Source organism: Cuculus canorus, chromosome 1, assembly GCF_017976375.1.
Source record: "Cuculus canorus isolate bCucCan1 chromosome 1, bCucCan1.pri, whole genome shotgun sequence".
Classification (NCBI taxonomy): domain Eukaryota; kingdom Metazoa; phylum Chordata; class Aves; order Cuculiformes; family Cuculidae; genus Cuculus; species Cuculus canorus.
Genome location: NC_071401.1, coordinates 47,292,487 through 47,304,505, shown reverse-complemented (window position 1 = coordinate 47,304,505; position 12,019 = coordinate 47,292,487). Strand labels below are relative to the sequence as shown.

At 44.5% G+C, this 12,019-nt stretch overlaps 1 protein-coding gene across 1 annotated transcript in view; it reads right to left on the bottom strand.

The window, feature by feature from the left end:
• EFNB2 (ephrin B2) overlaps positions 1-10,986 on the bottom strand; it is a 45,078-nt gene extending 34,092 nt beyond the window's left edge. Inside the window, exon 1 of the mRNA XM_009565117.2 lies at positions 9,819-10,986. Coding sequence (XP_009563412.1) covers positions 9,819-9,946 — 128 coding nt within the window. The 5' untranslated portion in view covers positions 9,947-10,986. The remainder of the gene's footprint in view (positions 1-9,818) is intronic.
• Positions 10,987-12,019: the final 1,033 nt, after the last annotated feature.

Here is a 12,019-nt window from a genome sequence, read left to right as displayed (position 1 = left end):
CTGGAGACAACAGGAGCTCCAGCCACTCCATTTTAACCCACTGACTACTGGCAAACTTCATAAAAAGTAAGACTTGTTCCAAGCACAGACAGGGCTGTAGCTTCTGAGATCATTTTCTGATTAAAAAAAAAAAAAAAGGAAAAAGTAACAAAGCTTCAGAGAGATCTGTATTTGTCCAACCCCAAAAACCTTTTCACTCTGGCCTTGGTTCAAGACAGCTCACGCTTAAATTTGTCCCGCTTCAGCAAAAATATTCAGCATTCAGCACACGCTTAATGCGAGCTTTTCTGAGTAAGGATGGTTTCCTGAGTCAGGCCCTAGAAACACAGAGCAATCTTGCTCACCTTGCTTTCACACACCGTAAGCAATAAATTTATGAAGATGTGGCTTTTGTTTTACTTCAAAAAGTGCCTGGAAACTGCCTGATAAGAAGTAGAAGGAACAACGATTACCAGTAAATATAATCTCTAGTAATCTTGCCTGCCAATGCGACCTTCCCTGTTCAGCTAATCTAAATAGCTTAGAAATACTTTGGAAAAAGAACACCCCCAAAAACCTAAAGGTCAAGTGTTGTGCAGTGATTAAGCTAGGCTGCTTCTGAACTAAACTGAAATTAATTAAACATGAAGAAAGCAACTGAAGTGTGGACAGTGAATGCTATGGGACTCCAAATCCTCAGAATGAGTCAAGATGTTCCCAAATCCAAATTTACACATTTATCCAGTCAGGTATAGAAACCAACTGCTGCTCAGGCAGTAGGTAAGCAGATGGCAAGCACCAGCAAAAATGAAAATGTGAAACGATGCACCACTCAAAGAATCAGAAGCGCAGTTATGTGTGCTTTCACCAGTGCTCGCTGCATAGGTTCCTTAAACAAACTGCTTCGAACTTGCAGAACATCAAAAGCCAGATGGGCCTTCCTGAATGAATCCACAGGCAAGGAGCCAGCATTCCCGTTTACTGCAGAAATAGGCCTGGACTTGATTTGAGTCTTCTCAGCTCTGACAGGCTGAAGTCTGGCAGAACTCCCAATCAAAAATAAAATCGCATTCAATTGCAACTGGGCTTTAACTAATAATAATACATTTTAAATCCCTCTTATTAGCTTTAACATGCAATTGCCTTTACAGCGCATTGTTCACCTTTCCCACCGTTATTCTTCGGTTTGGGTACCTAAGTAAATGCACTATTCAAGCAAAAGCTAACAAAACAGTGGGAAATAATTTGCAGCATCAGAGATTTTTCAGCATAGTGTATCCCTCCACCATCTAACCTATCCTCCATGTAAGACAAGCCATGTAACTTCTCATTTTCTGTTGACAAGTGTAAAACCTAATTATCCTTCCAAGTGTACACAGCTCTGAATCCTACTAAATAAAGTTTTGTAAATCCTATTTTAGCCAGTAAACACAAGACATTTAAAAAGAACACTATAGGTGGAAAAAAACATCTTATGGTTATGTATGTGCCATATATCAGGAATGATTCACCTAGCAACATAATCCTCTACCAGCCTTTATCTTTTTTGGCTTGGAACCTACGTTTAAAACCAGAAGAAAGCATTGACTATTACATCAAAGTTTAAATCAACTGCATTATAATTACCATGCTGATACCGCAATAAACACTGGGTGTTGGCTGGCCAGGATTGCCAAAAAAGATAGAGGTCCTGCCCTTATTCCCCGTCTTTGACAATGTATATAATCACATCAAAGAAAGTCCTCTGCATCACAGTTAACAGCAAAAAATAATCTAGATGTCCTGTTCCTCAAGTAAAAAGGGTACAATTTTGTTCATTAGAAGAAAATTCAGATTTTGCCTATAATGAAAAAGAAACCCCCACAATTATAATGAAAAGCCCTTGCGGGCTAAGGTAAGACTGAAATCACGGAAGGTATTTTCATGAAGTTTAACAAGAGCAAGGCAGAAACCTTGAATGTATTTATCTACTTGCAACTAGAAATATGAAATACTAAACGGTATTTTCAAGAATGGAACTTGAAGTTATCATAATTCTGCATTTAAGTCTGCTTGAAGACTTTCAAAAATCAGGCTAAGATTAAACATGAATTTAAAAGTAAAAAAAAAAAAAAAAAAAAGATCAAACAAACCCAAAACCTAAATAATACAAAATTACACATTCAAGTTTAAGGAACTCGTGTGTGTATGTTTTATAGCTTCAGTTTTTTAAGATCCAGCTGTCCTTGAGGGCAGAAGAGCAATGGCAAAACTGTTTTTCTGTTCTGCCATTTTGTTTTCATACTTGGCTTCCAGAAACATACTGAGCGCAATGTGCTTATTTTTTCAAAGCCTCTCTCACTGTTTTGATTTTGAGTTCTTTTTTTTTTTTTTCCCCCCCCACAATTAGGGAATCGAAGTGCAAATTGAAAAACATCTGTGGCTTAAATACATCTTCGAATTAATGTATATCAGTGAAAACTATTTCAGAGGAGAGGAACCTGCAGAGGATGCTCTATGGGAAGAGGGAGACCTGGCGTGCACTGCCCAGGATGGGCTCCATAAAGAACTACCCCCTCCTTTCTGTGCCCTGCCAAACCTACCGAGCCTTATCTGGTACATTTCTGAAATGTGACATGACAGGCAGGTTCGAAAGCTAAATGTTGGATAATGGTGGGCAAACAAAGGACATCGGTCTTTGCATTATTTCTTTAATTACTTTAACCCTTGTTCGAACAGAAAGCATAAGGCCAGAGTAATTCAGCTTCTCTCTTTGTCATTTGCCTGCCATAAATATGCACCAGTCTGCATTTGAAAAGCTGAAGGAGGCCGCAAGCTTGCTGGACATTTATCATGCTCTGTTCCCTGTTAACAAGCAAATACTTTAGTTGAATGGCCCATTAGCAATCATTGTCAAATGCAGAATGCAAGGTGCTTGGATGTGACCGGCCTGTAAATTAGATGAGGGTGCCCCTGCGCTTTGGAGAATTTCAACAAATGAATCGGATCTTTTGATATAGATTTGTGAAGGTTAAGCTGCAAGAGAGGAAACGTATCAGAGCACTCCAGGCCCCGTATATTCTGCCAATCTGTTCAGCTCCCTATATGCACTTGTTTATTTTTCATTTGTTAAATCACATCAGCATCAGCAGTTTGACAGTTTGGGGTTTGGAGTTCCCTTTTCAGCCAGAATTGTGAAGCTTTTCAGCTTACTATGGGGTAGGATGAGAATGATAAATTCAAGCATGTAATTAACATCTTTATAAATACCCCAGAAAATGGGGAAAAAAAAACAAACCCAAAACCCACCCAAAACTTAAAAAGTGTCCAAGCCACTGCCAAACAAACAGCATGAATTCCATTTTGCCGAGCTCATCCCAGGCTCATTCCCACTAAAGAAAGACACAACTGTTATTGTAGGCTTCAGTGTTTTTTCCCCTTATGTCTAGACTCTGCCTAACAAATGCAGAGTGGTTTCTTTTCCCACTTAGCAGACAAATGAGCAGGCAATAAAGTAAATATTTCTCGTTTGAATCGTACCCCTGATTTGCAATGTAATGCTGACTTTAAGTTGTGGGTGTTTACGGTTGTCAGCTGGGTAGAAAAGCGAGTCTTAACTGTTTGGAACGCTTTTTAAGAGAAAAGGCAAGAAGAAAAAAAAAACCCAGTAGCTGTACTGGGAGAGGTATTTTACTACCTTCACAGCTGCAGATCGCTTAAAATAAATGACAAAACAATGGCTAAATTGTCTGCCGGCTGAACTCAAGGGGCTGACTGCAAACTCATCCCAATAATTTCAAGTTGGGGCTGAGGAGGGGTGGGTAGGCAGATGCTTATCTCATTCTTCTCTAGATTTCAACCCCGCTTTCGGAAATAAATACCACCTAGAGACTAAGCCAGATCAATTTGGTTATCTGCAGCTTTCCTTCTAAATAGGAATGGATGCTGGTTTGTTTGTGGGGTTTTATTTCTTTTGTATTTTTGCAGGATGGGAAACACAAGAGATGTTGAAGTATCACCTGGCCAAGGCACAGAGAATGCACCACGTTTATCTTTGCAGCTCCCATGGAGTGTGTGATGGAGACCACAGCCCGAAACACAGCTGAAATCAAAAGGTCTCTGTTTTCTTTCCAGATAGCCTCAATCCTACCTATTCCCTCTGCTCTCTGTTCCTTGCCAGCATGCTCCTGCCCGAAGCCCAAACAGATTAAGGCAACAAACCTCAAGTGCAGCTAATTCTTTCAGAAAGGTTGCTGCTAGGGCATGAGTTAAAAAGGAAAACCTTCCACACCTAACGATTGCAGCCATCTCAAGTTTTAATCGGTCCCCATATCAGCAGAAAGCAGTAAATGAAGTCTATCTTTACCATGTTATAAGCCACCAATGAGCAAGAACTGAGCAGCTTTTCTTTACTGCTTTAACCATCCCAAGCCACAACTAGGCCTTTCATACTTTCTAATCCTGGCCTCTAAGTTTTGTGTGGTTCTCACATAATACCTTACAGCCCCGAGCAAGACCCTTAGTTTCTAACACCCCTTTCAGAGACGTGTCATTTCTAACATCAGGCTAATCTATATGTTGCCATGGCATCACCCTTTATCTGCCTTTACATCTTATGAACTGCATGGATTTACCACATTATTTTTATCTGAAAGACAGAAAATGGTGGTTTTATTGCCATACAATCAGATTACTGCTGCTAGTTTCTCTATGCCTTTTTACCATACTTCAATCAAAAGGGATCAGTTTCTTTATACTCTGCCCTTGATTTACATTACATCTGTAAAGACCTAGTCTGGGTTGTAATCCCCTTATTAACTATGACCAGGGTTGATTTGCCTAAAAATAAAAGCAAATTGTGTCAGACCTTTTCACTTTGTTTTTGATTCGGAACTACAAAATGGATTACTGAAGAAATCTTCAGAGTTCACACGGCTGGTATAGTACTGAATTTAAAATGAGAATTAAACAAGTTAAACATGGGAGCTGTGTCAACGGTTTACATTTTTCATCATGGGAGAAAGGCTGAACTGCATTTGTCTTTGTGTTCTCTGGCTTTAAAGAGACAATGAAGCCACAGGAGTTTCTCCAAGCTCTTCTAACACTGTCCATTTGCCATCCTCCCTTCCTCTGCTTTTCATGCAGTGCCCCCCTCCCGCTTCTCCCTCGCTGCTCTCTTCCCACCCCCCCAAAAAAACCTCTCCTCCCTCAAGACAATGTGCTCTAGTTAAAGGTCCGTGTTCTATGGTACTGCATATTTTAATCAAAATATTTCAAGCAGTTGAACATTCCTATTTAAGTTTCCATAACACCTCACAAAGAATGAGCTCATAGGCAAATCCATGTAGATGTATGATAAATGACCAGAAAAACAGGTTTCTTTATGTCAGCAGCCAAGGCAGGCAGACATTAAGAACACATGAATAACATTTTAATCACTATTTTTTTTCTCAGAAGAACACTTTCTTCTCATTTGCAACAAGCAATTTCAAGTATGGCAGGTTGCACGACACATGAAGACCAGATACTCCAATAACAGGAAAAAACCCCACACAAACCAAAAAACAACCCTGGTTCTGGCTGCTGCGCAGGGCTGAAAGGCCCGTCTCTGCCAGTGTGTCGTGGCAGTCACCCCAAGTCCTCCATTGACTCCCCTCCTTTACAGGAACCTTGGCCTAATTTGAGATGTCCCCAAGTGTCACACCTAAAGCAATGCAATCTCCTTGCAATAAAATAGGAAAGAAAAAAAAAAACCACAAAAGGAAAAAAGGGAGGGAGGCATTCTGGTGTGTGTGGGAAGATGGAGAATTTAAGTGATTTTGGCTTGACTTTTAGTCATAGCCTTTCTAAACGTAATTACTTCATTAAATGAAGTGAAATAACGTAGCACAGCTTACAGATAACATGCTTTAAGATAATTACTATAAATAATATAGCAATTATACTCCACGTATAAAAGAATGGGGAAAATAATCAGCTCAAGAATTCGGCCTTCAGTTTGTTCTAAATTCATTTTGCTAATTCACTTGTGCTTCTGAGACCTGGCTACAAACGCCAGAGATATCAACTGGACTGGAAGCCACCACTCGCTCTCCGTATTAGCATGCCAAGTGTCAACAGCTATGTTTTGGGTACAATTTAGGAGCATGTGTTTAAATCATTTTAACTTTCCACTCCTGTTCCTTCAGCTTGAAGCTGTAATTGCTGAGGTTAGAAAGTGCAGTCCCATGACACAGAACTCCCAAATAAATTCTTGTCTAGCCGAGAGGCTCCCAAACATGTTGTGAGATATCGTTTTAGCAAGCTCTTTGTGCTCTGGCTGGCTCGCCTGTCCTGTGAAACAAGGGCTGTCCATTACCTACAGTTTATCATCCTGACAAAATGTGAGGAATGTGGATGTGAAAGCACTAACAATTCCACCCCTGGTGCTTTCTCCTTTTTTCCCCCCTCTATATTAAAACCGACAAGATTAACCCAAACGCAAACTGCAGAGCATAGTTCAAGGGGCTATTCAATGGGTAGTGAATGTGCATTTGTTTACCTAAAAAAAATAAGAATTTCAGATACAATGAGAAGCAGACTAGTCTATATGCTACTGAATAGACCATTTAACAGGGTCATCAATTGTAGTTTATTTTATCAGTTTCTGACATGTTAGCATTCATTCAGAGATGGACTGTGTAATATCCCACACATAACTGGTTATCAGGCAGAGAGAAAAGCAGCTCTATAATTTAACTTAAGTACCACTTGCAAGGATAACCTTTCACATGTCACTAAGCAGAACTGCTCTGCTCATTCGCCTATTGCATGCGGGGAATAGTGACACTTAGGCATAAGCAATGTTTTTCTTGAATGAGATTTCTCTACCCTTTGACTAAAAGGCACCTCATAACACTACATGCTATCCTGCATGCAAGAGGCAGTGCTGAGCCCTTGTAAGGTGAAACTGAGGTAATCCATGCTATCTATATCCATCGTTTATCTTGGCAGAAACAACATAGGCAGAAAGTTCCCCATTAAAAAGTGTCAACAGGAGCTAAGTCTACAGAGTAATTTTTCCTCTGTGTTTTCAAGACCATGAGGTATATAGTTCTCCAGATGAGAAGTCTAAAGTCTACTAAAACCATCTACAACAATGATGTTTTATAAACAATAAAGTCACAGGTATAATTATTTGTTGTGTCACTTAAAACACACCTCTCATGATTTGGCTGAGGCAATGAAAGCCTATCTCCAAATAGGGAGAGAGGGGAGAACAGGGGAGGGAGCTCTGTACTGCATGCTCTCCACCGCAGCCACCTGCTAGAAATTATAACCTCTAAACTTCAGTGCAAAGCCAATTCAGTTTACATGTTCACCTTAACCTAAAATTTATTATTTCATACTTTATATTAACCTGACTAACAACTTCTCCCAGCATTTAATTGCCTACCTGTTCAGTAGATTTATGTGTTGAGGCTTTCAATAGAGTTAAATGCATAGCTTTCCTGAATAAATTACCAGCACCAAAGATAGTTATTATTTCAGACCTAGAAAGAAGCGTTATTATTATACTACGCCAAGATCCATTTAGCAGCATACTTCTGGAGCTAAGATTCAGCTTGAATCCTGAGCGAAGACAACCTCGTCTAAGGAAAATTATTCAGTATCCTTAAGGCAAACAATTGTGACGAGAATTAGTAAGAAATTCTGCTCAGAGAAGCGGAGCTGCCTCACCGGCAGCAATATCAGTAATGCATTTGTAAGCTTCCTCAAACTACAGGCCTCCAAGTGGCCTATAAATCACTAGCCCCAGCAATTGAAAAGACTAATTTTAATAGTGTACTTCTTCACTGTGGTGATTAAGCCTCAATGAATCACTCAAGAAAACTCAATTACATCAACAGCAGAACCTATTTTTAAGCATGCATTTATGTTGAAAAAGTAATTAGATATTATCATTAGATCTACCATTAACAACATTTAAACCTTTTTTGTAATCAAATAGTTTAGAATTAGCCAAATGGAAACACAACTTGTATTTGATAAAGGAAGCATATCCCCAGGCTCTGTAAGATGGGTTGAGGTTGAATTCAGCTGCTCGGATACTTTCATTTCACTGATGGCTAATAAAAGCTATCAAGGTAAGTTGAAAAAGGGAAAGCAGGTTAGAGCTGGCAGAGGAAAGGCCAGAGCAGCGGGCTCTTACGCATTGGAAGAGTGACCTCTGTAGGCATAAACCCATCAAGGGCTGGGGATGCAAAAGCCTCCCCCTTCCTCTAAGGCTGAGCCGAGCCCGTTTTCCACCAGCACAGCAGGCCCACTAATGCAATGCAAACCCGGCTCGTAGCCTTTGACTTTTCAGAACTCAAACAGCACTATAAAGCCCGCTTTATAACCGGCCAGGTCGCTTTATTATCAGATGTTATGTCGTACTTTTCTCAAGCGAAAGAAAAGCTTTAGCTATGTAGCATCATAAAAGTGCCGAGCCAGAGACTGGAGCTAAACTTTGGTTTATTTTAACTGGCTTCCCACCTGCTGCATATAAAAAATGATCATTTGTCACACAGTGCTAGGAATAAAAGCACTGAACTGAGCAATCCACAGCATTCCTGTTGGTTTCCTTCTCTTAAAGGAAGATCAGAAAAGGTTTTCTAAAAAAAAAAAAAAAAAAAATAAATCTTAAGAGATACAGCAAATATGTTCATTATTGAAAAATACTATCAGAAATCTGCAGCGAGTTTTTCCTTCAGTGGGAACAATGGCAGATAATGACTGTAACGCAAGACAACTTGATATAAACTTGAGATGCTACTTCTACTACAGACTTTGAAATCTTCACCAAACTCTTATGAGACCCTGTCACCTACGCAGAATTAATCCCTGATTGAGGAAATACTCTGTTCTTCTTGTCTCATCACCACTTAACATTTCCTCTAAAAAGTCCCCCGGGAAAACAAGACATGTTCTTACTGGACTTGAAGGGAAATTCTGAATTCAATTAACACAATGCACACGGTTTGGTTGTAAAAGTGCATAACTGAATATGTAGTATGAGTTGAAAAAATATTTTAACCCGTTTCTGGTATGAACTGTAATTACTGATTATTTCTTCCTAGTGCGATTTTTGTTTTATAAAACAGTGGCTTTAATCAGAAAAGTTCAAAAGGATTTCACAACAGAAGAATGCCAACCTATTTGGCTTGTCAGAAATGAAAGGGGACAAAACCCAAGTTAAAACAGTTTCCCACCACTTGGCTCAGATTTCTCTTTAGAAAGACGGCCCACTTCCCAAAGAGTTGTTCTTCCCAACAGCAGTATTTTTGTACGTTTCAGTAAAGAAGGCTTTTAAAGGATACGCTTCTATATTAAGAGAGTGCTTTGATAGTGAAGTGCTGGGAACGCATGTACTTTTTTGCCTGGGTTTGTTAATGAAGAATGACACTAAATGGTTGTGTGATGGGTAATGCTTAGTTCATTACTCACTGACATGTGCCTCGACACCATCAACTCCACAACCAAATTTAGCCCTGTTATAAGCAGATGTAACTTCGCTGGAGTCAATGGGATGAGTTTGCATCTGCAGACGGAGAAGTTGAAGAGTATCACCCCTTCCTGGCCGCGCAGTTCGACCCCAAGGAGACGGCGGCTCCGTACCCCGCCGGCGCCCCTCTCCCGCTCCCTCCCGGCACCAAGCGGCGGCGGGGCAGCTCCACCGGCACAGGGACCCCTCGCCCCGGGAGCGGAACGGCTGAAGCCACGCCGGCCGCGGTGACCCCCGCGGCTCCCGGTGGCCGCGGCCAAGGATGCGGCACCGTCCACGTCCACCCGCCCCCCCTCCCCCCGCCCCAGGCAGCGGGAGCTGGATGGAAACTTACTTGGGGTTGGAGGAATTCCAATAGATGGGGTCTAAAACGATGGACCTCGCCAGTGCAGTTCTGCATAAAACCATCGCGACTCCCCAGCAGTACTTCCAGCCGGAGGCGTCTCGCCTCCGCGCTGCCATGGTCGCAGGCGGCACCGACTCCCTCCCCGGAGCCTCGCCAACTCCGCCGTGCGGCTTCCCCGCACCTAAGCGGCAACGACAGGGTGAGCGCCCAGTATCCCAACACCTGGGACGAGTGATAGGGAATAATAATAAAAAAAAATATAAAAAAAATAAAAATCACACTCGAAGGGTTGACGATGCACTTGGCAAGAGCTACAAGCAGATCTACTGAGTCATGTATGCCACTGGCATGTAGGCAATTCTCCTGCGAGGTCAGATCCAAGCTACCTCCGAAGTAACAACAGCAATAACAGCAACAACAAAAAGAAGCGCAAACGCCTCAGTCTCTCCTTTTACTGGGGGTCTCCTGGCTGCGTTGGACGATGCCGCTCAAAGTGCCAACTCCCATTAGGATCCAGTGCGCCATACACGTTCACAGTGTCTAAGGCTCGCGTGAAAAGGAGTAAAAAAAAAAAGAAAAAAAAGAAAAAGGTACAATAAAAAGAAATGGTGGTGGGGGAAATGAAAGGGTTGGGGGAAAGGGACACAGCTTTAGCAGGAGGCTCCTCCTGTGCGCGTCTCTCACCGCTCCCTGCAGCTTCCAATCCGCACAGGCACCAGCCCGGGTTGTTTCGGGGAGCTCGAAAGCAATCGCGAGTCAATAAATCCACTCCGAGAGTCAGCGCCCCGGGTCCCGGGGAGGCGCATCCGCAGGGCTCCGGCTCCCCCGAGGGGCACCGCTGTCCTTGTCACCGGCAAAGACCCCGGAGGTAAAGAGGGCGAAAATAATAGCAATAATAAAAATTAAAGAAAAACAAAACAGGAGGGGGGGTTCGCAGCGTCAGAACGTGTGTGTGTCTCTCTCTCCCGTTGCGAGATCCGCAGTGCGCGCCGCGACGGCAGGAGAAGGAGGAGGAAAGCCGGGCGTGGGACTCGCGCAGCACAGCGCGGAGGCGAAGAAGGAAGGAGGAGCGGCTCCGGCCGCTTTGCCACCGCGGCGCCTTCAGACGCTGCCAGCGCCCCGCTGCACCACCCGCAGCCAAGTCCCCGGCTCGGGAGCGCCGCGCCGCCGTAGCCCTATAAGCGCGGCCCCGCTGCCCCGCCGCCGCCGCTCATAGGGCCGCGGCCGCGCCGCCGCGCTGGTTGGGCGCCGCGCCTGTCACTCAGCGCCGCGGCGGGCGGGGCCGAGCGCGGCCGAGCGGGGCCGGCAGGTAACACCCCGCCGGCGGGGCGAGCCCGCTACCGGCTGCGTGTTAGTCACGGCGGGGATGGACCGCGCGGGGCGAAAAAATAAGAACTAATCCTCCCTCCCCCAACTGAGCGTGTTTTCTTTTTAATTTCCAGTACGCTGGTGTTTAAATAGCGGGGAGCGGCAGCAGAGGGGGTGCCGGGGGGCTCCCCTACGCCTTTCCCCGCTGCCGTGGATCTGACCCGGTGCAGAGACCGACTTTCTGCGGGTGACCCCGCCGGGGCAGGGGATGCGGGGTTCTTTCCCACGCCCGATCCTGGGCTGGTCCTTCCCACGGAGTCTGGGCTTTCGAAGTTTATCTGGTTACGTGACCACTAGCCACGGGCCGTCCCGAAATAGAGAAGTTGGGCACGCGGATCCCTTTCCAAGGGATGCGGAGCGGCGGGTAATGAGGGGCATCGAGGCCAGGTGTGGGTTTCCTATCGCTCAGCGCCTTTTCCTTCCCCCCCCACACTTTTTTTTTTTGGGGGGGGAAGGGGAATTTTCGGATCTTTTTCAAACCTCTAGTATCCCCGCGGCACCCAGCCTTGTTATTTCCTTGCGTTAATTTCTGTCCAGAGGGAGCTGCCCGCGGGAGACGGTGTCTCTGGGGAGCGCAAGGGGGCAGCGAGGCGGGGGTGTCGCCGCAGCCCCCCGCGGGTGCGCTTACCGCCGCGCTGGGGTCCCGCCACGGCTCTTCCACGGGGACACAGCACCCACTAGCGGCCAGAACCGGGCCGGCGGGGGACACGGGTCCCTCTCGGCGGCTCATTCCCCTTCCGCGGCTCCGTCGCGTCCTGCCCGGCTCGGATCAAACCCAGAGCGTTTGCTCTTCTTCTCGCAAAAGACTCCAGCCGGTACCG